The sequence below is a fragment of the Artemia sp. Qi Xiang Cuo genome, chromosome 5 (assembly GCF_049724085.1).
Source record: "Artemia sp. Qi Xiang Cuo chromosome 5, ASM4972408v1, whole genome shotgun sequence".
NCBI lineage: Eukaryota > Metazoa > Arthropoda > Branchiopoda > Anostraca > Artemiidae > Artemia > Artemia sp. Qi Xiang Cuo.
In genome coordinates this window covers 45,450,695-45,477,365 of record NC_142798.1, presented here as the reverse complement: position 1 = coordinate 45,477,365, position 26,671 = coordinate 45,450,695, and the positions used below count along the sequence as shown (strand labels likewise).

The following is a 26,671-nucleotide window of genomic DNA, read 5'->3' as shown; positions in this document are numbered from 1 at the left end:
ACATCCACCCAAACACATACACAGAAAAAGAGGGAGAGACAAAAACACATATTAATATAAGGATTCAGGCATACAAATTGACAATGACAGGCATTGAGATAAGCAAACATGCGCCCAGACACATAAGTAGCGAGAGTGAGAGAGACAGAAACACATGAAAATATATTGATTCTGACATACAAACCGACAAAGACAGTCATTGAGATAGAAAAACATCCGCCCAGACACATAGGCAAAGAGAGCGAGAGTGACAAAAACACATATAAATATAAAGATTCAGACATACAAAGGAACAATCACAGGCACTGAGATAGGCAAACACCCGCCCAGACACATAAGCAGAGGAAGTTAAAGAGACAAAAACACATATAAATATATAGATTCTGACATACAAATCGACACAGACAGTCACTGAGATAAGCAAATATCTGCCCAGACACATAGACAAGGAGAGTAAGAGAGACAAAAACATATGCAAATATATTGATTCAGGCATACAAACCGACAGAGACAGGCATTGAGATAGGCAAACACCCGCCCAGACACATAAGCAGAGGAAGTGAGGGAGACAAAAACACATTTAAATATATAGATTCTGACATACAAACCCACAAACACAGGCATTGAGATAGGCAAATACCAGCCCAGACACATAAGTAGAGGAAGTGAGAGAAACAAAAACACCTATAAATATAAAGATTCTGACATACAAATTGACAAAGACAGGCATTGAGATAAGCAAACATGCGCCCAGACACATAAGTAGCGAGAGTGAGAGAGACAGAAACACATGCAAATATATGGATTCTGACATACAAACCGACAAAAACAGTCATTGAGATAGGCAAACATTCTCCCAGACACATAAGCAGAGGAAGTGAGAGAGACAAAAACACATATAAATGTAAAGATTCTGTCACACAAAACGACAAAGACAGTCATTGAGATAGGCAAACACCAGCCCAGACACATAAGCAGAGGAAGTGAGGGAGACAAAAACACATATAAATATATGGATTCAGGCATAGAAACCGACAGAGACAGGCACTGAGATAAGCAAACACCCTACCAGACACATAAGCAGAGGAAGTGAGAGAGACAAAAACACATATAAATGTAAGGATTCTGACATACAAAGCAACATTCACAGGCATTGAGATAGGCAAACATCCGCCCAGACACATAGGCAAGGAGAGGGATAGAGAAAAAAACACATATAAATATATGGATTCAGCCATACAAACTTACAGAGACAGGCACTGAGATAAGCAAACACCCACCCAGACAAATAAGCAGAGGACGTGATAGAGACAGAAACACAAATAAATGTAAGGATTCTGACATACAAAACAACAATCACCCTCATTGAGATAGACAAACATCCGCCCAGACACATAGGCAAGGAGAGCGAGAGTGACAAAAACACATATAAATATATAGATTCAGACCTACAAAGGAACACTCACAGGCATTGAGATAGGCAAACACCCGCCCAGACACAAGAAGATTGCGACACGGGCAATTATCAAACAGTTCGTGGTAACGAACTGTAAGTAAGGAGCGACCCGGCTCAATGGTAACCGAAACTCTAAAAAACGGAATTTTGGTACCAACAGACACATCAAAAGAATAAAATTTTTATTCTGATTTCAAATATATAAGTTTCATCAATTGTAATCTTACTCATCAAAAGTTACGCGTCTGAGAAAATTTGGCTCATTTTCGAAAAAAGGGGGAAAGACCCCCTAAAAGTTATAGAACCTTAATGACATTCACACCATCATATTCAGCGTATAAGAGAACCCTACTGTAGAGGTTTCAAGCTCCTATCTACAAAAATGTGGAATTTTGCATTTTTTTCCAGAAGAAAGATCACGGGTGCGTGTTTATTTGTTTGTTTTTTTTCCCCCAGGGGTAATCATATTGACCCAGTGCTCCTAGAATATCGTAGGAGGGCTCATTGGAACTGAAATTAAAAGTTCTAGTGCCCTTTTTAAATGACCAAAAAAATTAGAGGGCAACTTGGCCCCCTCCCACGCTCTTGTTGTCTCAAAGTCACCCAATTCAAATTTTGAGATAACCATTTTGTTCAGCATAGTCGAAAATCGAATAAATATGTCGTTTACGATGACTTAATCCCCCACAGTTCCCAGCGGAAGGGCTGCAAGTTATGAACTTTGCCCATTGCTTACATATTGTATTGGTTATTGGGAAGTATACAGACATTTTCAGGAAGAATTTTTTCTGGTGGGGGGGCGGGAGGAGGGGGTACTAGGGAGATCTTTCCGTGGAGGATGTTTGTTTGGGGTAAGGGACATTTCTATGAGGGGGGCGCCGGATTTCCCAGCATTATTTAAAAAAAAAATCAGAAATTAAATTTAAAAAAAACAAGTTTTTTCAACTGAAAGTAAGAAGCAACATTAGAACTTAAAACGACCAGAAATTATTACATATATAAGGGGGTTCTCCCCCAAGTCAATAACTCGCTCTTTACGCTACAGTTTTTTTTAGTGCTTTCAAAATATATATATAGTCTCTTTAACCGGCCTCTTTTATCATGGGTTGTTTTAATTAAATTTGGTTTTAACTTCCTAAGCTATAAACGATTTCTTGAAAAATGGGAGAACCCCCTCATATACATACTAACATCTGCGTAATAAAAAAAAACAATAAAAAAAACAAGTGATACGGCTCAATAGTTATCGAAACTTTTAAAAACGGAACTATGATGTCAATAAATGTATCAAAAGAATGGGATTATAATTCTTATTATAAATATATGAATTTTTTTAATTTTAGCATTACTCATTAACGCATAGGAGCCTGAGCAAATTGCCCTTATATTTTAAAGAGGGGGGGGGGACACATCCACTACAAGTAAAAGAATTTTAATGAAAATCATACCGTTAGATTCAGCGTATCAGAAAACCCTATTACATAGGCTTCAAGCTCATATCTGCAAAAATCTGCAACTTTGTATTTTTTGCCAGAAGAAAAATATACGACTATAGAAATTGGCTACGTAAGTTAATTTGTAAATTACGTCAGAACCAAATTAAGAGGCAGCCATTTAGCAAAAGAAAAGTAAAAGTTTTACGCAAATTTTGTTTACTTATTCAATGACGGTGGGCCAAAATAAAAGCTGCATTAACTAAAAACGACCAGAAATTAAATAAAAAAAACAAGTTTTTAAACTGAAATTAAGGAGTAACATTAAAACTTAAAACGAACAGAAATTATTCCGCATATGAAAGGGGCTGTCCCTTCCTCAACGCCTCGCTCTTTACGATAAAGTTAGAATCTTTATCAAAAATTTATTTTTTAAAACAATAAAAAACTTTAGCGTAAAGAGCGAGGCGTTAAGGAGGGGACAGCCCCTTTCTTATACGGAGTAATTTCTGTTCGTTTTAAGTTTTAATGTCGCTCCTTACTTTCAGTTTAAAAAACTTGTTTTTTTATTTAATTATATTTAAAAACAGCTTTGAACAGTAAATCAATCGTCTTTTTTTTTTTAGGAACTTTCGGGTGATAGGTGCTATATAACATAAAAACTAGTGACCATTAGTGCATGCCTTTATGAGCTAGGGGACATTAAATCCTAATTCCGGGGAACTTGGGTGGCTACCCATTTCAACGCCCATACGAGGTTCCAGTGAGCCGATAGTGCTAGAGAAAAAAAAAAGAAAAAAAGAAGAAAAAAAAAGAAGACACGTCCGGGTATCAGGCTCTTTTTCGAAATTCCTTTTAATTTATTTCGTAATTAATTTTGGTGTTGGGATGAAAATAAATAGTATATATCATTAACGAATCAACTTTGTATTTGATGAATTCTTTTTACTTGGTAGTTTTTTAAATACTTATTTATTTATTTATTTTCAACCTGCAAATGGGACGGGGAAGGGGAACATTTAAGACGGGAATTTTGTATACCAGTTTAAGGGGTTTTCGATCATGGAGATTTCGATGGTAGACCTTTTATATTTCAAGTCTTTACACTCTTTATACTTTAGAAATGACGCTAAAATCACATTTTGGTGCCATCATGCATTACATGGTGGTTTCATCATGAAGCAATTATAAAAAGCGTGTAAAAGTCAATATTAGCTTTCAAGTGACGTTAAACACCTCTTTAAGATATTCTAGTGCCCTATTTATACTGGAAAAAGAAAAAGAAAAAAGGATACTTATCAGCGTCTCCAGCTCTTTTTAAAAAGTCTCATAAATTTGTTTCCGCATGAACTTTTACTATTAAGACGAATCAAAGCAATAGCCGTTATTCCTGCATCAACACTAAATTATGAGACAAAGTTTTTTAAAACATATTTTTAAAGCTTTTGGCTTTTATGGGCCGTGGTCTCTCTATGTACCATGAGATCTAATTGTGTTGGGGCCCTGGACTGGAATTTTTTGATAATTAAAAATATATAAGACAAGGAAACAAAACGATCTTTTGGAAAGTTTTTCTTCCAAATTAAGACATAAAAGGGGCCAACATTATAGCCTCTTCTGTAGTGGTAGTAATACAAATTGCCCTGTATTAAAAACAGTGAAGAACTACCTTACTGCAAATTGAAATAGAAAACGCACTATCAGTTGAGTTTTCCTTAGCCACTTTTTTCAGTTTACCAGCGAGACCTAGTGAGTGCATCCAGGTCCCCCATAAGCGCCAGCTAAGTAGCTTTTTCTCTTTAATGTTTTTCCAAATACAAATATTGAACTATGGTTCCGCTTCTTCCCTATGTCATAATTACATTCTTCCCCATAAGTCAGGACATTCACTTTATCCAAAAGAAATTACTGAGAAATAAAAATTTGTTTTTTACCCATAAGGTTTTTTTTAACATATATGAAAAAAAAATTCTAGTGAAATCAGTTAGCCTACAACCGATAAACCACATGCAGCTTGACTTTAGGAAAATCTAAGGTTAAATTTGCTTACTAGCTATATCCACTAAATTGATTTTACTTTCCTCTCACAAGACTAGAAGTCAAAAGGAGTGAACTCTTTTCGAGATCTCGGGAGCTAATTATTCTCGAGACCAAGAAAATAATTCAGCTTTACGAGGGATCTGTCTATAAGGCTTTATCACGAAAGCAACTTGGAATTTGAGTTCACATGACCCTATTATGCGAAAATGAAAATAATCTATTATGAACGCAATGAACTCAAGTTCACGAATTCCAACATAGAAGGAGCAATTATGGACTTCTCGAGGAAGAAGTTCGAGAATGCCAGTCAAGAGATGATGAGAATTCCTATTCTATAATATCAATATACGATTTTGCTTGCGTATCACTCAATCAAATGAGTAGAATAGGAAGTCATTCCCCCCCCCCACCCATTAGAGATACCAAAGGCGAATCTATTTTGATTTAGTTTAATTTGTCAATATTTGGATGTAAAAATAAATTATGTTTTGACATACTAATCTGACCATTATCTTCTGTTAAAGTTGGATAAATCTCATGGGCACAAAAGATTTAAAGGGCAGACTACAGGTTGGCCACCCGTGCTCTTAATTAACATTGCTATAACATAATCGAGTTCATAGTGGTCACAATCCCGCCAAGAGGATGCTCCACACCAATTCTCACTGACGTCAGAGGTTGGCTCTTATTAAAAAAAATGAGTCGAGGCCATAAAGGCCCTGCACTGCCTCTGCACTAAAAAGAGGAAGAAGAAGAAAAACTAAAATATAATAATAACAGGCCTCAATGGACCCTTGGCTATAGGTGTACCTTCGGGTGTAGTATTTTGAGAAAGGGCTTGCCTATCTCTTTTTTTCCCTTTGTTCAGTGCCTTCGTTGGTAGTTTCAATGTGTCCACCATTGTTTTACCCCATCACGGGAACCCCATCCGTCAGCTTCAGACCAGCTTGGCCAGCAAAAGAAAGGACAGTCACACAGCACTTACCAGCCGTCAGTGGTAAGCGGCATCTGTTCCTAAGACCCAGTAATAGTTAATAGTAATAGAGTCTCACATCTCGGATTACTCCTCCCTCGAGGAACCATTTCTTCGCACCACGGCCGGCGCGCCCAGTCCAGTAGGATTTACCCCCAAACATGATTTTGACAACCTTTACTGGCTTCAATCCATCCAATCTCAGCAGTATACTGCACAAAGTGCTACAGTTCATGGTCAGACAGTGGACAGGACGGCTAGGGGTTGGACGATGACTGAAATTAGCTGTAATAAGCTCTATTTGTGCACACTGCTGTCAAGAGCACCAAGAGAAACTTTCGCGATTAAACCCCTCCCCCTACAGGGTTATGTTAAACTTGAAACCATTTAAAAGACATAATCTAGTTAAAAATTAATACAAAATTTCTTTAAGACTTTCATTTGCCAGTTGGCAAAATCAAAAGGCAAAATTCATTTTTAGCCCTGATCACTGGCCTTGGTTTATTAGTGCTGCTAATAGTGGTTCTATTCTCTTCCTATTTAACTTACGCAAGATAAAAAAGCATGAAGCATGAAGAAAAAAAGAAGCAAAAACATAAAAATCATGAAGAGTACAAAAAAAAACCTAAAATAGCAAACACACAAGGAGTTGTTGTTCAATTTAAGACGTACAGGATACCCAGAGGATCTGGTTACGGTCAAAATTTCACGGCCTGATTACAGTTACAAATGCTGTCCTACTAGTACTTCTGTGGGCTAGTTTCAATCACCGGTCCATATGACTAGAGCGTTTAAATCCTGTTCAGTATATTTATTATAAGAGAAAAGCTCATAAAATTACATGGCAGTATATAATCCCGCATATTAAGAAACGGGTGAAATTCCATTCCGCCATTGGCAATAATGGTTCTAGGCGTTTAACCCCCCCCCCCGCGGAAAATACTCCCTCCCTGGAAAACACCCCCCCCTGAAAATATCCCCCGGAAAATACCCCCCCCCCCGTGGATAAAAAGGCTTTTCGAATTTGAAAATTTTATTTGAGTTTTGTTTTTTTAATATCCATAGGGGGAAGGAATTTAGGTACTTGTGTATTATGCACCACTCACTCAAATTTACGCTGTGTGTAAAACTCTAGCACAAACCGGTTTCCTAGTTAGTTTCTTTCAGCTTAGCGCGAAACAAGACAAAGACAAGTGACAGAATAGATGGGAAATATATAATTTGGGCTACATATTTGTACATACGGGGGAGGGTAAAGTATTTGGACAGTTTGAAGTCAGAAAACAATTCTTAGTTCATAATATGCAAAATAATTATACCTAACACATTTTGCATGCAGACCCACAATACTTTATCCCCCCCCCCCTAATGTGCAAATATATAGTCCAAGTTTGTTTCTAAAGTAACGAAGAAACTAACGGAAAAACCGGTTTGTTCTCGAGTTTTACACACCGTAAACGTGAGTGAGTGGTGTATAATACAAAAGTACCGAAATTTTTCATGGAGAACCAGACTTCACGGTATTATTCCCGGTAGCAAGTTTTTTCAACTGAAAGTAAAGAGCAACATCAAAACTTAAAACAAACAGAAACTATTACGTATATAAAAGGGGCTGCCCCTTCCACAAGACCTTGTTCTTTACGCTAAAGTTTTAACTTTTTGTCCTAATTCTTTAAGAACGATTCCTGAAAAACAAATTGCTGTTTAATTAGAACCATAAGTATGTTTTAAAATCCTATACAAAAAAAATTAGCGTAAAGAGCGAGGTCCTGAGGAGGAGAAAGTAAGAAAGTAAGAAAGAACCCAGAAGAAAGTAAGGAATATGTTGCTATGTCAATAGTTAACGAAAAGGATAAACATAACAGAATTACAAGGCCTAATTGGTCTTTCTAAAAAGATTTTTTTATAGGTGGCTAAGTCAATTAACTCATAATTTGAAGTTTGAATTTTAAATAACAATAATAACATCTATATTAATTTCTAGCTAACATTTACGGCAGTATTCATCCTGGGCTACAGCTAACCGGAAAGTTACACTTCTAGAGCTCCGTGAGGATATATTTTTTTCGCTCGTTTTCTGTTGATGTCATACACGTTTCGTATGTTCAAACTTGGCGCCCGCTAAATGTAAATCTACCTAACTGAATATAGAGGCCTTTATCATTGAAAATTGAGTTCCCGGCTTTTCCTAACCTTTTGAGACGTAACAAGTTGTATTAGTTTCCACTTAACCAATTTAAAGAATCGAATATCATTTTTGGCGTCCTTGGCACTTTAAATACATTTTGTTTTCAGTAAAGTGCAGATGACGCTAGGACAGTAGCCATACTCCCCTTTGTGTTACTTTCTATTCGCTTCATGCTTGACTTGATTCTTCATTTTAGTTTCTGTTCGTTTTGGGTTTCATCTATTTATTGATAGTAATTCTGTTCGTGCTTAGTTTGAATTCTTACATTACTTTATTTCTGCTCTTCTTATGTTTTAATATGGCTCTATCTTTTTTTGAAAAACATATTTTGTGGAAAATGTTCTTTGAATTACCTTATGTTCGTTTTTAATCGACATTTTTTGATTACTGGTTAATATAAGCAATTTCTAATTTTTCTGCTTAAAAATTAAAATGTTGGATTGTAATTTAAAATTAGGAGATGATTAGGACACTTCGTCAAAACTTTTGGTCAAAGGTAGTTTTGTGGAATAAATATTTAATAATAGTATTACTAAACTATTTCAGCAGGATGGGAAGGAGTATTGTTAATTGTATGAATTGAGAATCTGCACATGTCATGGGTTTGTACAGAGCTGAAGCCATTCTGGCCCCAAACCTGTAGAGACCCTTGAAAATACACATACCTTAATTAAGCTCCTATTAAAATGGCCTTTACGCATCACATTTTTTTTTGTAAAAGTTTGTTTCTTTAAATAAATGCAGGTCAAAGTCATTTATTAAAAAGAGTTCTGTTTTTGTCTAAAATAATCGGTATCACGTATCAATACAGCCAGATTTGTTTCCTTAACTGTTTTGTCTCAAAAAAAAAAAAAAAAAAAAAAAAGTGCAAATCGATATAACCACATTTTCTGTAAAATTCCATTATCCTCGTTAGATTACTCTAGTTTCAGTGGTTATGTACCCTGAAAGTTTCATGCCGATAAAAAAAACAAAAAACAAAAAAACAACAAAGTAATGTTTGTTTCATTTTGTGGTTTAACGACAAAATCAGCAGAAATGGCCCATTTAAAAAAAAAAAATAAATATTAGATTCTTTCGGCCTAATATACATGCCCAGTAAGTTAATAGCTGAACGGACACAAAAGAAATTTGGGCCTATTTTAGGCGTCTTGAGTCCAAACAACGATTTTCCCCATAACTTTTGTCTTTATTGAGGGCCCCTTTGTTTCTGTCAACATTCCATGTAAACCTAAGCCGGTCTAAGGAAAAAAAAAGAAAAAGTAAAAAAAAAAAATTATGGTCAATTTTCAGGTGTCGTATATCGATACAACCAATCTCTAAAATATTTTTGTGTTCATTGAGATCTATTTCATCCTGCCTACACGCCTCAAGAATAACAAACATATCGGAGACGAAACAATAACTAGGCAAATTTTTGTGGCGTCTCAAACCAATAGAGCCAAAACTAATTTAATTTTTTTTTCTGCATAGGGTTTCACCTGCACAAGAGACTTATGAAATGCCATTTGCAAGCCGTCTGGGAGAGAAGAAATTTAAGGTTTGGTTTTAGTGCGCACCAAATCTTTTAGCCTTTAGTCTGGAATTAAATTAAAAAAAAAAAAATTTCAAAGGAGCAACATTAGAACTTAAAACGTACAGAAATTATTACGTATACGAAAGGGATTGCCCGATCCTCAACACCTCACTCTTTACGCTAAAGTTTGAGTTTTGTACCAATTCTTTAAGAACGACTCGTGAAACACAAGGGTCGTTTAATTAGAACAAGAAGAAGCTTTTTTAAAGGTAATAAAACTTTTAGCATAAAGAGGTGTTGAGGAGAGGTGTTGCGAGGTGTTGAGGAGCGGGCAATCTCCTTCATATACGGAATATTTTTTGTTCGTTTTAAGTTTTACTATTGCGAGGAGAGAATTCAGAGGAGAAGAGAAAGCAAGATATATAAAAATAATTTTGTTTAGGAATTCTGGCAAATTCCCCCAATGTATAATTTCCCCTGATAAGATCACCCCCTGGAAACGTCTCCCATGGAAAAAACCCCCGCAGAAAATTGCCCCCCCCCCCTCATGCGAAAATGAATACATACTTCCCAATAACAAATACTATGCATAAACAATGGGGAAATTTTATAACTTAAAGATCTTTTCCCTGGGGCTTTGGGAGGGGGGGGGGTCATGTTATATCCAAAGGCATAGTAATTTGGCCTTTCAACTATGATGAACCAAATGGCTATCTCAAAATTTTGATCGGACGACTTTCGGAAGAAGGGGGCGGGGGAGGGATCCTAGTAACCCTCCAATCTATTCGGTCACTCAAAAAGGGCACTAGAACTTTTAATTTCAGTTCGAATGAGCCCTATCACGATATTGTAGTACCACTGGATCAACACGATCACCCCTGAAAAAAAAACAAACACGCATGATCTTTCTTCTGGCAAAAAAAAATACAAAATTCCATATTTGTGCATATAGGAGCTTGCAACCTTTAAAGTCGGGTTTTCTAATACGCTGAATCTGATGGTACGATTTCCATTGAGATTCTATGACTTTTAGGGGATGTTTCCCTTTTTTTTTTTTTATAAAATCAGGCAAATTTTCTCAGGCTCGTAGCCTTGAATGAGTAAGACTAAACTTAATGAAATTTATACGTTTGAAATTAGTACAGTAAAGTATTCTTTTGATATATCTATTGGTATCAAAATTCCGGTTTTTACAGTTTCGGTTAGTATTGAGCCGGGTCACTCCTTACTTGCAGTTCGATACCACGAACTGTTTGATGATCAAAAATGTTAAACTCAAGCCACTGGGCTGAACAAGAACATTACGAGTCTTAACTGATTAGGAAAAAAAAAATTTCGGGGTCCATTTTCTTACGAAATTATTGAGCTTCTGGGCGAAAAATTTTTCGTCTTAGCAGCGCTATTTGAAAAGTGAACACAAAGCAGCAAAATTCGCGTACTTTCGAGCTATAAACAAGTTCAGATGATATCAGATAAATCTAGTAAACAAACTGAAATAACTATTCTGAATATGGTGAAATTTTTTTATTATGCTTTCACTCCTCGACAATCCGAGTGCAGGTAAATACATATATACAGTATATTGTGCACAACGCCTTAGTACACGTCAATGAGCCAGTAGTAAACCCCCAGAAAATATTTTCGTCAGAACATTTAAGGAATTACTGAGTAAAGAACTTCAACTATTCTTAGAAGATTTCCCAACTTATAGTTTGCCACTGTTTACGGACCCAAAATACCTTTATTGAGGCTTTAAAGCTAACATAGGCAAGTTTGTTTGCCTAAATTCAACTTGGATAATGGATTTCTTGCCACTTGGAAATTTTACTTCCTTGTTGTGAAACAAATTTGACATTTGTAATACATGAACGTCATCTCGGAGAAGTATACTTTTATAACAAACACATTACAAGGTTCCCGTATACAAAATGAGAATAAAAATAGCGAAATCAATACTTCTCAATGTTAGAAATTTTAGCACCATGCAATAAACCCAATTTTCAGAATCTATTAAAACAGTCTGCGGTAATGACTTGCAAAAAAAAGAGCATTTAATTGAAAGTTATTCAACGCAAGTTATTAGCAGAGAAACAGTTAAATAATTACAGCAAAAATAGGAAAACATCTGCTAAAAGTGGACATCTTTAAGGAAATTGCACGTAAACTATGACCAAGTCCTAAATTGGTCAAAAACTAGCCGAATCAAAGCTGCAGATCACAGACAAAATTATATGTAACACACACGTCCAACTGAAATAGTTTTATTGTACCAGTCAATTTGGAGCTTGTGCTCGTCTATCCCCAGTTTCTCAGGCTTCTAGCATGCATGAACGTCATCTTACATAGCTTTATAGTCCAGGAAGTGTGTGAAAAAAGGGGCCTAATCCGGAACAAATTGCAATAGAAATGTTTCTTTGACTACCCGACTCGGAAAAATGTTCTGATTCTGAATATGCAAAGTTTGCTCATCTAGCTGTTTCAAAAATATGTTTTTTTGTGGTTGAGGTAAATAACGAGGAGGAGAAATATGTCTTTTGCAGAAATGCGTAGAACCACGAAACCTTTTGTCAGAGGTTTGAACCTTTGTCAAACATCTAATACTTTGAATTTTACTCTCGATTCACTAATTAACAATTTAAAGAATGATCTTGACAATGTTAAACTAAACTTAAGCATACCCAAAAGCAGTTTCATGTTATTTTCATTTAAAAAAAATATAACCCCTATCAATAATTTCCTTTGCAAACCAAACTTAAATACTGTTAAACTGCTTGGTGTGCAGTTCGACAGCGACCTTAAATGGAAGTCCCACATTTCCCACTTATTTAAGTCAGTTTTTTTTCTCCTTAAATCGTTCTCCCTTCTCAAACAGTTCTCTATATCAATCCAAAACCTTAAAATAATTTATTGTTCTTATATAAGACCCTGTCTGGAATATGCTCGCCCTGTCTGGCACCCTGGGTTGACCAAAGACCTATGTTCTAAAATTGAAAGTATTCAAAAAAGAGCAGTAAAAATTATTCTGGGGACGGCCTATACTACATACAATGAAGGTTTGGCAAGACTTGAACTTATTACACTGGAATCACGACGTCACATCCTTACCATGAACTTTGGTCTCAAGTGCCTTAATTCTGACTATCATCGACGTTTTCTCCCTCCCTTTAAAGAAAATCCCCCAACCCTTCCTAATACATGGCTCAATGCTCTTAGAGCTCCAAATACCCAACTGGACCTGTATCCCCGAATGTTGACCATGAGGTACAAAAACTCTTTTGTCCCCTATTTAGTTTCCTATTTTAATAATTGATATAACTTTTGTTTTATGTTTATTCCCCTGATATCTGTTTTATTATTGATTCAATTTTTTGTTTTATGTTTATCACATAATATTTGTTTTGTTATGGTAATTCTGACGTGCTTATGCTAGCTTTTGTTCTATTTTAGCCAATAAATCATATTCTATTCTATTCTAAAAAACAATTTTCATCTAGGGGTAATAAAGTACGCTGACTCTGAAAATGATATGTAACTGCAAGGATAAACAACGGTTATCAATATTTAAAGGGGAAGTATGTGGGAGGAGGGTGAATTTTCTCATCTAGTGTTAAACCACGCTGTTTGATGGTTTCAAACAGGTCAAACAGATGGTCACAACTATCACCCATTTTGATGGTTTAATTAACGATTAAAGCATTCTCTACTTTTTCAGTTATATAATATACAAATGTGATAAAAAAAACGAAATATCAACATTCATAAATCTTCGTTATCTTCGAGATCATCAACTCCCAGAAACTCAGTTGTAACACAGTTCGCACAACTTGTTCCCTTGCAAGCTCCACAGGCCCAGGTACATTTCATGCCATTTCTTTTGCAAGTGCATCGCATATTTGAGCAGTCGCTTTTGCAGTTACAGCGAAAAACTGCAAGGAGAGAGTAGGGGGCAGCGGGGAGTTCACCAAAAATAGGACGATATAATCCATTCTGAATTACCCAACCGAACTGGCCAGGGTCGAGATTACATCCCAGGGTTTTACACGATTCAACTTGCAAATAAACTCGAAATGAGTGGAAGCTGCAAGCATCCCTGGAGGGAGGGAGAACTTTAGACTCAACATACGCAGCAGATGCTGTAAGTTTCTCGTTGAATTTGAGATGACGCAACTGATTGAGGGTTGAAATTGAGCCTGGACACTTAAACAAAAGCATCATTGCTTTCTCCTCAGCTGCTGAAATGTCGTGCTTGGTGGATAGTGGGTCCATAAAAACTTTAGCGGATTCGTAAAACTCGTTGTTTTTTTTTTTTTATCAGAAGCAGTAGTCCCGCTGACTTCCCAATGCCATAGACACGAGAAGCTGAATCGCACCCAAGGAAGGCGTGGACATACAGGATTGTGCTGCATATACGAGATCAAAGTTTGAGCTTCGTTGCATTTATATCCCAAATTCTATTCTTTGAGATTTCAGCTCGAGGTTCAGAGTAAAACTAGATTGCCTGGTTACCTGTCTGTGCGTGATAACACAGGAGTAAAAGCAGATCTCTGTCGTCTCCAACCAGGACAGTGGGCATAAAAGAAGCAGATCGAACTACAGTTAGAACAATGAGAAGATCAGCATCACCTTCTGCCTGATATACCTGAGACCCAGCTTTGGTCAGGTACTCATTGGTCATGGCTATGATTGCTTGCTTATTCTTGAAGTTGCTTAGGAACACTTTTTTTGTTGTAAAACAGGTAATATTCCTGTTAAAATTGATCTGCGGGCACGATCGTTTCCCTTTCCATCTCAAATGGGGGGTGTCTTTGATTGAAGGTGCTTGGTCGTATCCGTCGAAAACCACCGACGTCCTTTGCACCCCGTATTTCCGTGCAACGTAGTCAACGTACTTCTGGCAGATACTATCATAAGTTGAGTTTTTTTTCCCAAGGAATTCGCTGAAGCAGTGCCCCGCCATCGAGAACTATATGCTTGTCACTGAAATCTTTGACGAAGTCTTCAGTTTTCGGCTGCTCCTCTGCAACTAGACGCCACATCGTATCGGCGAGGGCAGGCTTATCGGCTGTTCGTGGAAGTCCGTTTGCTTCAAAAAGTGATAGAGGCGGTGAACACAATTCATACTTAAAGTATGACTCCAAATCATCTTCGCTATTTCCAGCAACTGTCACCAGCCGCTGAAACATGAATGTTGGATCAACGACAACGGACTGTCTATTAGTAACTTGTACAGCCTTATTGGCAAGCATTACGGCACCAGACTGATTCTTAAATGTGTAACTACTGACGTTTTCTCCTGTCTTGCTACCTATGATTGCTTATCCGACTCATCTAGTTGTGTCAATACTGACTTTTACATTGGCCGTAACTCCACGAGTAATGTTTCGCAAGCTCGGGTCTTCTGCGAAAGGGGCATTCTCAGCAAGAAAGCAAAGGAGCTCTGACATAAGACCGTTTTCTAAACCGAAATGTTTTATTAAAAATCAGCAAAAACTCTTGCAGTTTTTACTCTGACCATACTATGCTGTAATCTGCTATCATAAATAAAAAACCCGATTTCTTACCTTTTTTGAAAAAAAATGAAACAGCAGAACTTCACCGTCAGCTAAACAACTCTCACTGACTGAACAGGGTTGCCAAAACTTTTAAGGACAAAAGTGCCCATATCAGCCAAAAAAGGACACTTGTTGTGTCCCTCTAGAAAACTAGCTAATAGATAGGGTTGCCACTATGAATTTTTAAAGCCTGTGAAAAAAGTACCAAAAATCTGTGAAATTCGCCCTTCTTTGTTCAGCTACCCCGCAGTCTGTTACCTGTATGAGTTCTGCAAGTATTTCCATCTTTGTCATTAACGCTACCAATAATACTAGTTCATATTGAAGATATGGCATAAAAAAATCGTCATTAGAATGTCAACAGAGCAAAATTTTATATCGATTATCAATACCGCTACCTATCTTAGTCAAAAAGTAAAGAAACAATCATAGAGATTCATTTTCACTTCGGCATGTTCATAAGTTATGCGAAAAAGATGCGAGTCGTTTATATTAGGTAGCTATTAAGGTTTTTTTGGTGCTACAAGGTCCGATTGGCTGTAGCAACGAAATGTCTATTTTGACCTATTTGGTTTTAAATTTAAACAAAAAAGGTCAATCTCCTTACCCACTCAGTCAACTGGTTGGTCAAGGGGTTAAAATCATTTAACAACTCCTCTATCTTGTCGTTTTCTGAACATTTAGAAGTAGCCAGGAGAAAAAAATGACGTTTTACAGAACTAAAAAAGTGAGAAGACAAGGCTGATTGAAATAAATTCGCTTGAGTTATACTCGATGGAAACTGGCGACAAGCGTTAGACAAAAAATCACAGCTGGAAGTATAGAATGTAAAACGGAAAAATTCGCTAGCGGCAACAAATAAAATTGAGCCGCAACACAGATTTTCTGCGAAACCCCTTTCTTTCTATGACAGCAGTAGAATAAGAACCTTGTGCTTACTTGTACTTGTTGCATTTTTAAGCCGTATCCAGACTCATCGTGGCGCCCAGCAGATGACGACATGTCTCCTTCCATAGGTTTCGCTCGAGAGTGGGAGGCTCTACCATTTCATGCCACTGGCGATCTCAGCGACGGCCGTATTTTCGGAATCCTCTGATTGGCTCCAGATCAGACTTAACTATTGCTAGCCACGTCTTCTTTAAGCCTCCTGCCCTCTTCTTCCATGCCGGTAGTGGTAGACATTTGAGACATAGTTTGCTTATATGGTCATCTGGTCTGCGCATTGTTTGGCCAAACCATCTCAGTCTCCTGTGCTTAATAATGTCACAGACAAGTGGGCGATCCCCCCATCTTCTCCTTACTTCTTCATTCGAGATTCTATCTGAGGGGCGGATACCCAGGTCATAGCGCAGGCATTTGTGGTTGAATATATTCAAGCTCAACTCTTCAGCTACTTTAAGTGACTATGTTTCACATCCCTAGAGGAGGACAGAGAGAACCATAGTTTTATAAACTTGGCGCTTTTTGTGTGGTGATATTTTACTCTTCTTCCATGCTTCTGTAGTTGAAGAAAGAAACTTCAGTCTGACGATATGTCACTCTAGGCTTTTTCTTAAGATTTACCGTCAAGGTTTACCATCAATCTATGGTATTTGAACGAATGGACGTCCTCTATCTGATTACCATTTAGGGCAACAGGGGTTTCATCCATCCCTTCTGTTCGCATGTATTTTGTTTTTGGTAGGCTTATTTGGAGACCAGTCGAGAGTTCCTTGACTGCCATGTTATTGATCGTAGCCTGGGCTTCTGCAATAGATTCAGCAAGCCTGTTCACATCGTCAGCAAAGTCGAGATCTGTGACGGAGAAGGACGGGCTCATTGCAACGCCTCTATACTTGTCCAGGACGCTGAGGATCCAATCGATGACAAAGTTGAAAGGACACAGCCTTGTCGTACACCTTCCTCGATCACGACCAGATCTGAAAGATGGCCATCGATTCTTACCCGGGTCTTTGTTCCAGCATAGTATGCCTTGAGCAGATTGATGATCTTCTCAGGCACACCATCCTCTCTCATTGCTTTCAATATTGCAGCACGATGGAACGAATCAAACGCGGTAATGAAGTCTATGAAGATTTGAATTGTTTCCTGCTGGTGTTTAAACCGGTGTTCAAGGAGTTGTCACAGGCTAAAAATCTGGTCACAGCAACCCATGCCCGGCCTGAATCCTGCTTGGTTTAGTCCCGTTCATCTGCTTTGGGTGTCTCTGAATCTATTTAAAGGTATGACTGTGAAAAGTTTGGCATTGATGGGAGTAAGGAATGTACCTCGGTAGATTTCGCAGTCGATTATGTATTCTTTTTTGAAGAGGTGGGGCATTATTGTGGTCATACAGTCATCTAGGACATATTAATTGTCTCAGCCTTCATTTATAATTCTACGAAGTTTATCCATCACCACCCCAGGGAGAGCTTTCAGTAGCTTGGCAGGAATCCCAGCTATTCCTGGGCTTTTATGGTTTTTCAAAACTTCAATCGTCTTAATTAATTCATCCCTGGAGGTTGGTTCTGTACATACATTTCATAAGCCTGGTCGTGTGGGGGGTTCTGCGGTGCAGTAAGTGGTTGCTTTCGATTACTGTTGTCTTCTGGTCTCGATAGCTCTTGGAAGTGAGCAAGCTATTTTTCGATATGCTCCTCGCTACTTGTGAGTATTTTCCCATCCTTCACCTTAAGCGAGAGGATGGTAGTTTGCTTCTTCTTCCCAGTGCATTCTACAAGTATCTTATAGAGTTTTCGTGCATCGTTCCGTTATGTGGCTCTTTCCATGTCACTGGGAACATTAGACCAGTAGGCTTTTTTGTCAGCTCTTCCCGATTTGTGACATTCTTGTCGTAGCACTTTGTATGTGGGGGATCTTGTCTGTCATTTCTTTTTTCTTGGCAGAGTTTGAGTGTCTTTTCTGCGATCCATTTCTTGGTTTTATGCTTGACAAACCCAAGTGTGTTTGAGGCAGCTTCATTGATGTGGTCCTTGAGTTTGCTCTATTTCTTCTCAATCTTTATCTTGGGACAGTTGGGGCACTGATCAGTCGGGGTTGCCTCCTCGGTGTCATCTTGAAGGACAACGAATCGGTTTCAGAGTTCAAGGACAAATGCTCCTCGGTACTCATCTACTTTCAGCTTCAACACGTCTATTTTCTGGTTCGGCATAGTAGTCTTCCTTGAGCTAAGTCTGTACTTTAGCCTTGTCTTCAGCAAGAAGGGGTCAGATCCATTTTTTGATTCCGTGTCAGCACCTCTGCGCATTCTCGAGTCCAACACCATGGATTTCCATCATCGGGATACAAGGAGATATTCTGTTTGGGCCTTTACTCTTCCATCACGAAACTTCCATGTATACGTATGACACGACTTGTGCCTAAACCAGGTGTTAGCCACAGCAAGATTGTTCTGCATTGTGAACAGCAGAAGCCTTTTTCCATTTGCGCACCGGTCTCCGAGGCCGTGCTTGCCGATCGCCTGTTCCAAGTTTTTCAGCTTTCTGCCGATTCTGGCATTGAAGACACTTCCAAGTAGGAGGATATCTTTCCGGGGAATCTTATCAATGACTGTCTGCAGGTCACCGAAAAACTTTTCTTTTCGCTGTTCAGTGGCATCTCTTATTGGGGTATAAACGCTAAGGATAGTCAGATTGTTAGTGCGACCTTTAATTCTTGCCCGTACGATTCTCTCAGACACAGGCTCATATTCGATAAGCCCAGTGATTACTTTGGGGGACAACAGGATACCTACTCCTGCCCGGCCAGATCCATCTGTTGGTCCCGAGTTAAAAAAGAGACCGCCTTCCCAGCCGAAAATTCAAGGGTCAAGATGTTATGTCCATTTAGTCTCGTGTCAGAAACACACAGATTATCAAAGTTATAAAGATAATATTCATCAGCTACAAAAGATAGTGTCAATAAAAATTTAATCGAGCACAGGTTCCAGCAGTCGATATTCAGGCATTTTCTTTTTGATAAGACGGTAGCCAGCATAGTTTTAGACGAGAACGCCATTCTCGTCGCATTGCATAATACCGGGGATGCCGTAGCCAAACTTTTAATCATCATATTTGTCATCATTATTGAGCGTTTCTTGGGGATAAGGTACATCACAAGGTCCCCAGTCTTGCGGTCACCCAAAGCGCGTTGGCCATCACCTTGCTCGGTGTGGAGCTCGGTGATGTTTACATCCCTTCACCACTTTGAGGTGCGCTAGAAGACTTCCTGTGCAGCCTTGGGACGAAGAATCAAGCCTCATTCCCTGAATGCCCACCATCGCTGTGGAAATTTCCAGGCTTAGCTACCCCTTTGCTCCCACTTAGAATCAGTAATAGGCTTCAGAAGGCTTATAATATAAGCCATAAGCACACGGCTACATGCCAAAGGGATTTACGCAGAACCTGCCAGCAGGGAATGGCCATTCACTTCTTCTTTCCAGTCTTTTCAGCGGCTTTCGTGACTTTTCCACTAGCACTAGGTAGGTCCTTGAAGTAGACCGACTTGAAGACAAACGACAGCCGTAGGATAGAAGAAAAAATAGATTTGATAGTTCTAGCATACCACATTGGTTAAGACTTTAGGTCTACAAAAAATTAAACAAGAAAAACGGATTTTAATTTCTATAAAGCAGTGAATACATGCTTTATAGACACTGCTTTATAGAATTTTATGTATTGACTGCTTTATAGAAATTAAAACCCGTTTTTCTTGTTTAATTTTTTGTAAATGGAAAAGCAGTGTGGTCTAAGAAATTATTTAAGACTTTAGGTCCTATTCGGTTGATAAACGGTGCTTACGCAGGGCACAAAAACATCTAAGAAAAATCCCCAAGCCGTTAGCAAAGCTTAAAAGTAAAGTACAAATTAAAAAAAGTAGAAAAAAAGGAAATAAAGACATTTGATTTTTGATTTGGAAAAATGTCCAAAAAGTGTCCTTTATTTCAAAAAGTTGCCCTTTTTTGATCCAATAGTGTCCCGGTGTCCTTCAGAGTGAAAAAGTGTCCAAAAGGCACTAAAAGTGTCCATTTGGCATCCCAGGACTGAAAGCAACTTAGACCTGTTATCCATTAATTGACTGGTCAGATAAGGAAGAACACGATGGAACAGGTTTTATCACTGTAGTGATGGATTTAGAATCGCTCGAAGGATTTTTACATACTGGGACTATGAGGTCCCGTCAGTCGCAAAAGGATTATGAAACTGATGGAATATTTAGCTGAAAGTAATAAGTTTATTTTAAAAAAAAAAGTATTTCCATAATCACGATGATCTAGCACCCTATTTTAGACTTAAATCTCATTGCTGCATACCTTAATATTAAAACAAGGATTTAACATCTTCAAAATTAACGTCAACCTTAAAAACATAATTTTTTGTAGTTTGATATATATTCATCGTACAACCTAAAAAGATAAATGAAATTTTTAATTTTACGTTCAAATAAAGGTGATTTTCATACTCACCGCGATCTATTGCCCTATTGTAGACATCAATTTTGTTGTTGTATGCCTTTATATGGAAACACGAATTCCGCCCCCTCAAAATCAACCTCAACCTAAAAAAAACATATTTGTGAAACAGCTAGATGAGCAAACTTTGCATATTTGGAATCAGCGCATTTTTCTGAGTCGGGTAGTGAAAGAATCATTTCTCTTGCAATTTGTTTCGGGTCAAACCGTTCCCTTCCTGGACTATTAGGACACCCAGATACCCGCCCCTTTTTTTTAACATTGTAAGATAGGGCACACAGACATCTGTGTCATATATTTTTTGTCTCTGCTTCAGAATGATTTGGCACAAAAAGTAGCGAAGTTCCGAATTCAGAAACCACGCCAAATTTTCATTTGGTGTAAAATGACCTAAGTCCCTATTTCCTGCAAAAATGAACTAGGTCCTGAATCGATCCACAAATGAGCAAAATCTTGAATAAATGCGAAAACAATTGAGCCAATACTGCAGAAATTTAGTAACCAGCAAAAAAGGGCAAGATTTGGTCCAAACATTAGCTCAGCTCTGATTTGGGTCAAAATCGAGGAAAGTCCAAGCCTCAGATTGCAACCGACTCCCTGGAAAAACAATCTCACTCCTGGCGCAGCGCAAAAGCGAGCTATGCTCTGATTCAATGCAAAACTGAGCTAAGTATTCATCCGATATATCTGATTCTGAAGTTCTGACTCGGCCGACTCGGCGTCGAAACGATTTGGCACTTTTTGTACCGAGTCAGGCCTGAGGCCTGACTCGGTACAAAAAAAAAGCTAGATCTGGACTTTGTGTAAAATCACCATTTTAGCAGCCATTGTAATTGTATTGCAGAAGCAACACCTCAGTTATGTCCTGGTTTATTTTGTCTTATTTTTTTTTTAGCTGCTAATTTAGGTTTATTGCGAGACAGTGGCTAAAGCCTAACCCAGCAGTTTTTAAGGGAAGCGTGAATCTCTGGCTACATTAGTGAGTATGACATTACATAGTGGAAAAAAAGCAAAAAACGATTCGACGGAGGGAAAAAGGATAGTTTCCGATTGTATCAAACAGTTCGTGGTAATCAAAGAGTTAGTGATAACGAACTGTAAGTAAGGAGGGATCCGGCTCAACAGTAACCGAAACTCTAAAAACTGGGATTTTGATACCAATAGATATATCAAAAGAATTGGATTTTTATGCTGATTCCAAATATATAAGTTTTAATAAGTTTAGTCTTACCCATCAAAGGTTACGAGCCTAAGGAAATTTGCCTGATTTTTGAAAAAAGGGAAAAACACCCCCTAAAAGTCATATAATCTTACTGAAAATCACACCATGACATTCAGCGTATGAGATACTGTAGAGGTTTCAAACGCCTACCTGAAAAAATGCCGAATTTTGTTTTTTTTTGCCAGAAGAACGATCACGGATGCGTGTTTACTTATTTTTTTTTTTGTTTTTCCCAGGGGTGATCGCATCGACCCAGTGGTCCTAGAATATTGCGGGAGGGCTCATTCAAGCGGAAATTAAAAGTTTTAGTGCCCTTCAAAAAAATTGGAAAGGCCCCCTTCCACGCCAATTTTTTTCTCCGAATCGTCTGATCCATATTTTGAGATAGCGAATTTCTTCAGCATAGATGAAAGGCCAAATAACTATGCCTTTGGGGATGTCATGACCCTCCCACAGCCCCTAAGGAAAGGTCTTAAAGTAACAAAATTCGCCCATTGTTTACGCATAGTATTTGTTACTGGGAAGTATGAATACATGTTTCGGGGGAGGGGGTGGAATTATCTGCTTGTGGGATTTTTCACGGAGATAATTTTCCACGGGGAGGGAAGTTTCCAGGGGGGGGGGTAATTTATCAGGGGAAATTTTAAACCGGGGAAATTTGCCTGAATTGCTATACGAAATTATTCTTATGTCTTGCTTTCTCATTGCCGACTAATTGTGCGCGTGGAAATGTTAAGGGTAATTGTCTGGGGTAAATCTTCACCAGGATTGGATAGTCTAGAGAATAAATCCTTGGGGAGGAGGGATTTTTCCGTGGATGAGTAGCCAACTTTCCTGGAATAATTTAAAAAAGATCAGAAATAAAAAAAAAAGTTTTTCAACTGAAAGTAATAAGCAGCATTAAAACTTAAGGAGGAACAGAAATTATTACTTATATGAGGGGGGTTACTCCTCCATAACATCTGACTATTTATGTTAAAGTTTGAATTCTATTCCAATCCATTAAAAACGATCCCTTGAACACAATGTTCGTTTAATCAGAACAATATAATGTTTCTTTTAAAAGTACTAAAAAAATATAGCGTAAAGAGCGAGGTGTTTTAGAGGAGTAGCCCCCCTCATATAAGTAATAATTTCTGTTCGTTTCAAGTTTTAATGTTGCTCCTTACTTTCAGTTGAAAAAACTAGTTTTTTTTATATTCAATTTGAGTAAGAACCTACTTTGGAACTTTATACTCAATGTAAAAAGAAAAATCCCTGAAGTTGCTTCGCCAAGCTTCGGTTCGTTCGAACCAAGTTTCTTCTTTCGAGAAAAACGCTCCGTTTAAGCAGAGATAAAATCAGGCACCAGTTTCAAATCGAGGTTTGATTGATATAAAAAAAGCACCTCTCAATCTCCTGGGTGGGGATAAGGGTTTGAAGGACTGCTCCATTTAAGCAGTGAAGAAATCAGGTACCCGTTTCAAATCAAGATTTGATTGATATAAAAAAAAAAAAAACACCTCCCAATCTCCTTGGCGGAAATCAGGGTCTAGCGGAAGGACTCTAGCGCTCAGTATACTATCTCTACCGCTTGTGATTCTGGCTGCCGCTTATATAGTAAACGCATAGTTCTTTGTTCCCTCAGTGGCATACATTTTAACAGCATATTTCTTTGTTATTAACTTTCATTTTTAAGAGAAAAAATACATACACAATTATTGCTCGTTTAAAGAGATAAGATATAAAGGTCAAAATAACGGTCCAATTTATTTAGTAAAAAAAAAAAAAAAATAAAATGAAAGAGTGAACAAATTCGAGTACAGTCTAATAAGTAATTAGGCTCGGAATATTACGGTAAAGGATAACTATGCATATTTTTTAGTTACCTATTTATGCAACTATATAGTCACACATGGCCTCGGAGGTTGTTTTCTCAGTTTTTTCAAGAGGTAAAAAAAAAGCTTGTGCCAACGAAAACCAAGATAAAATGACTGAGTAATACATGATAACAACCTTTAAGCAAAGGGGCAAAATAAAATACCTGAAAAGGCTGTCTGTTACCAACAGGGTGTCGACAGCCTGTGCTTCAGCAGCCGCAGCTACGTGATCGTACCCATAAAACGCTCTACTCTGGTCAGTACCAAGCATTTGGTTGAAGTCTCTTAATGACTGGACTTCGGCCGCAGCTTTTGTATCCGAAAGCCGACTCAAAACAGCCGGATCTTGAAGAATCTCTAAAAATGAGAGACTTTGACAAAATTAAATAAAAAAAACAAGTATCTTCAAATGAAAGAAATAACCACATTGAAACAAAACTTAAGAAAATTTTTCTAAGAAGGGAATGGCCCCCTTCTTATCCCACCCCTTTTTCCTGATCTTTACGGTAAATTTTTACGAGCAGAATAATTTCTGCTCGTTTTATGTTTCAATGTCGGTCTTTATTTTAATTAAAAAAAAAACTATTTTATTAATTCCATGATAAACATACCTATAAACACATTTATACACTGATTGTAAGAGGAGAGTGACACATAGTATCAATATAGACATTCGCTTTTATTTCTTGCGTTAAAACACCAGTGCTGGAAGTTTTGTTTAATATATGAGTCGGTTTCTTACTTTTGTATTTATATTTGTTTTTTTTTTCGTGTGTTCAGTTGTTGCATTTCTATGAGTGTTATTTTTTTTATAACGAACGTTTTTTCGTTGTTTTTTTTCCGTTGAGAAAGGCTCCCGGGCGTGGGGTCGAAATATTCGGAATATTTTTATTAATTAAAGTGTTTATTTGTTTTTATTTATTGTTTCACTGCTTTATTAAAATTAAAACCCGTTTTTTCTTGCTTAATTTTTCTGCTAAGTTTTAATATCATACCAAGCTATATGCGGTGAAGGGTAGCGCTTCCTCTAACCCAATCCTTTTAATCGAAATTTAACTCCTGCAGAGCAATGCTTCCAGAAGCCGAGTTGATTTAGTGTATTTGCTTTCCGAAAATGAACTATTGTCTCGGCAATCTATCGTCCCCTAAAATAAATCTTTCTAATTGATCGATCGTCTCGTTACCCAACATCAGCTCTTCACCTTCATTTATTCCTAGTCTAATTAATTTCCAAACAAATTCTTGCACTCTCAACTTTCAAAACTTAAAAAAAAAAATCATTCATTTTGCTAGCATTACATCTAGGACATTCAAATCATCTGGATAATTTGGTTTTACTATTTTAAATAGACTTTTTCTGGGAAGGTAAAATTCTCCTTGACATTTTAACTTTCCATTTAATTCCATGTTCTCCCATAACCTTTGCCCTGTAATAATAAATGAAACTTATAAAAATAATCATATTTGAGCAACATAACAAATAAACTTAAAAGAACAGAAACTACTATGAAAGAATAAACCAAACGTAAAACGATAAAAAACAACAATGAATCATGAAATCAAATTAAAAAAAAAGTAAATTATCACAAGTAAGAAGAGAGCCAATCCCCCCAAAAGGCTGAAATCGTCAAAATAAAAGGTTAGCTTACTTCCAAAGTACCCAGTTGACGTTTTCATGGTTTTGACATACGACAAAAAAAAAAAAACCAGTAAAGGTTTAATTTACGGATCGATTTCTATATACTTTTGATTGAAATAGAACCAAAAGGAAAGCCAATACTTAAAAAAAGAATATCTAAAATATTAAAAGAAAACTGAGAGTCAAAAATGTATTTATTCTAGGAAATGCTTTTTGCTTTCTTTTAGATTAGATTAGAATTTTGATGAAATGAAATCAAAAGGAAAACTAGTGAAAAAATGTTTTTTTTTTAAATTATAGAATTGAACTGAAAATCACGAATCTGATATATTAAGAAAAGGTTTTTTTTCTCCCTCGTAATATTGATTAATATTTAATTTTTTGTTGTTGTCGATGATATGACAAAAAAGTAAACGATTCAAGATCTGTTTGAGGGGGTGGCAGCCCCATTCTTAATAATTGTATTTTCTGTAAATTTTTAGTTTGACTTTATTATTCATTTGAATTTCTGATTCTTTTAGGAATTCGGTTATTCACTTACAGTAATTTCTGTTCGTTTTAAGCCCGACTTGATGATCCATTTTAGTTTCTGTTCGCTTTAGGGTTAATTTTTTTCCGTCAAAGGAATTTTTTGCGCACAAATTTGGCTGATTATGTGACCTTACAGAGTAACTATGCGGAGAGGCGCGGGGGTTAAAGATGGCAAGAAACCCAAGGCCAGGATCCTATGTAGTCAGACAGTTCGTGGTAACGAACTGTAAGTAAGGAGTGACCCGGCTAAATGGTAACCGAAACTATACAAAACGGTATTTTGATACCAATAGATACATCAAAAGAATCGGATTTTAATGCTGATTTCAAATATATAAGTTTCATCAAGTTTGGCTGATTTTCGAAAAAAAGGGGGAAAGACCCCCTAAAAGTTATAGAACCTTAATGAAAATCACACCATCATATTCAGCGTATCAAAGAACCCTACTGTAGAGGTTTCAAGCTCTTATCTACAAAAATGTGGAATTTTGTGTTTTTTGCCAGAAGAAAGATCACGGATGCGTGTTTATTTGATTTTTTTTCCCCAGGGGTGATCGCATTGGCCCAGTGGTCCTAGAATATCGTGGGAGGACTCATTGGAATGGAAATTAAAAGTTCTAGTGCCCTCTTTAAGTGACCAAAAAAATGGAGGGCAACTATGCCCCCTCCCACCGTCATTTTTTTCTCAGTCACCCGATCAAAATTTTGAGATAGCCATTTTGTTCAGCATGGTCAAAAATATGATAAGTATGTCTTTTAGGATAAATTAATCCCCCGAAGTCCCCTGGGAGAGGGTTGAAAGTTATGAACTTT

The 26,671-nt window shown here is 37.4% G+C and overlaps 1 protein-coding gene across 1 annotated transcript in view; it reads right to left on the bottom strand.

Annotated features, from left to right (window-relative positions):
* The window catches only part of pelo (pelota mRNA surveillance and ribosome rescue factor), a 495,594-nt gene that overhangs the window by 69,069 nt on the left and 399,854 nt on the right, over positions 1-26,671 (bottom strand). The window contains exon 8 of the mRNA XM_089088867.1: positions 23,853-24,045. Coding sequence (XP_088944993.1) covers positions 23,853-24,045 — 193 coding nt within the window. The remainder of the gene's footprint in view (positions 1-23,852; positions 24,046-26,671) is intronic.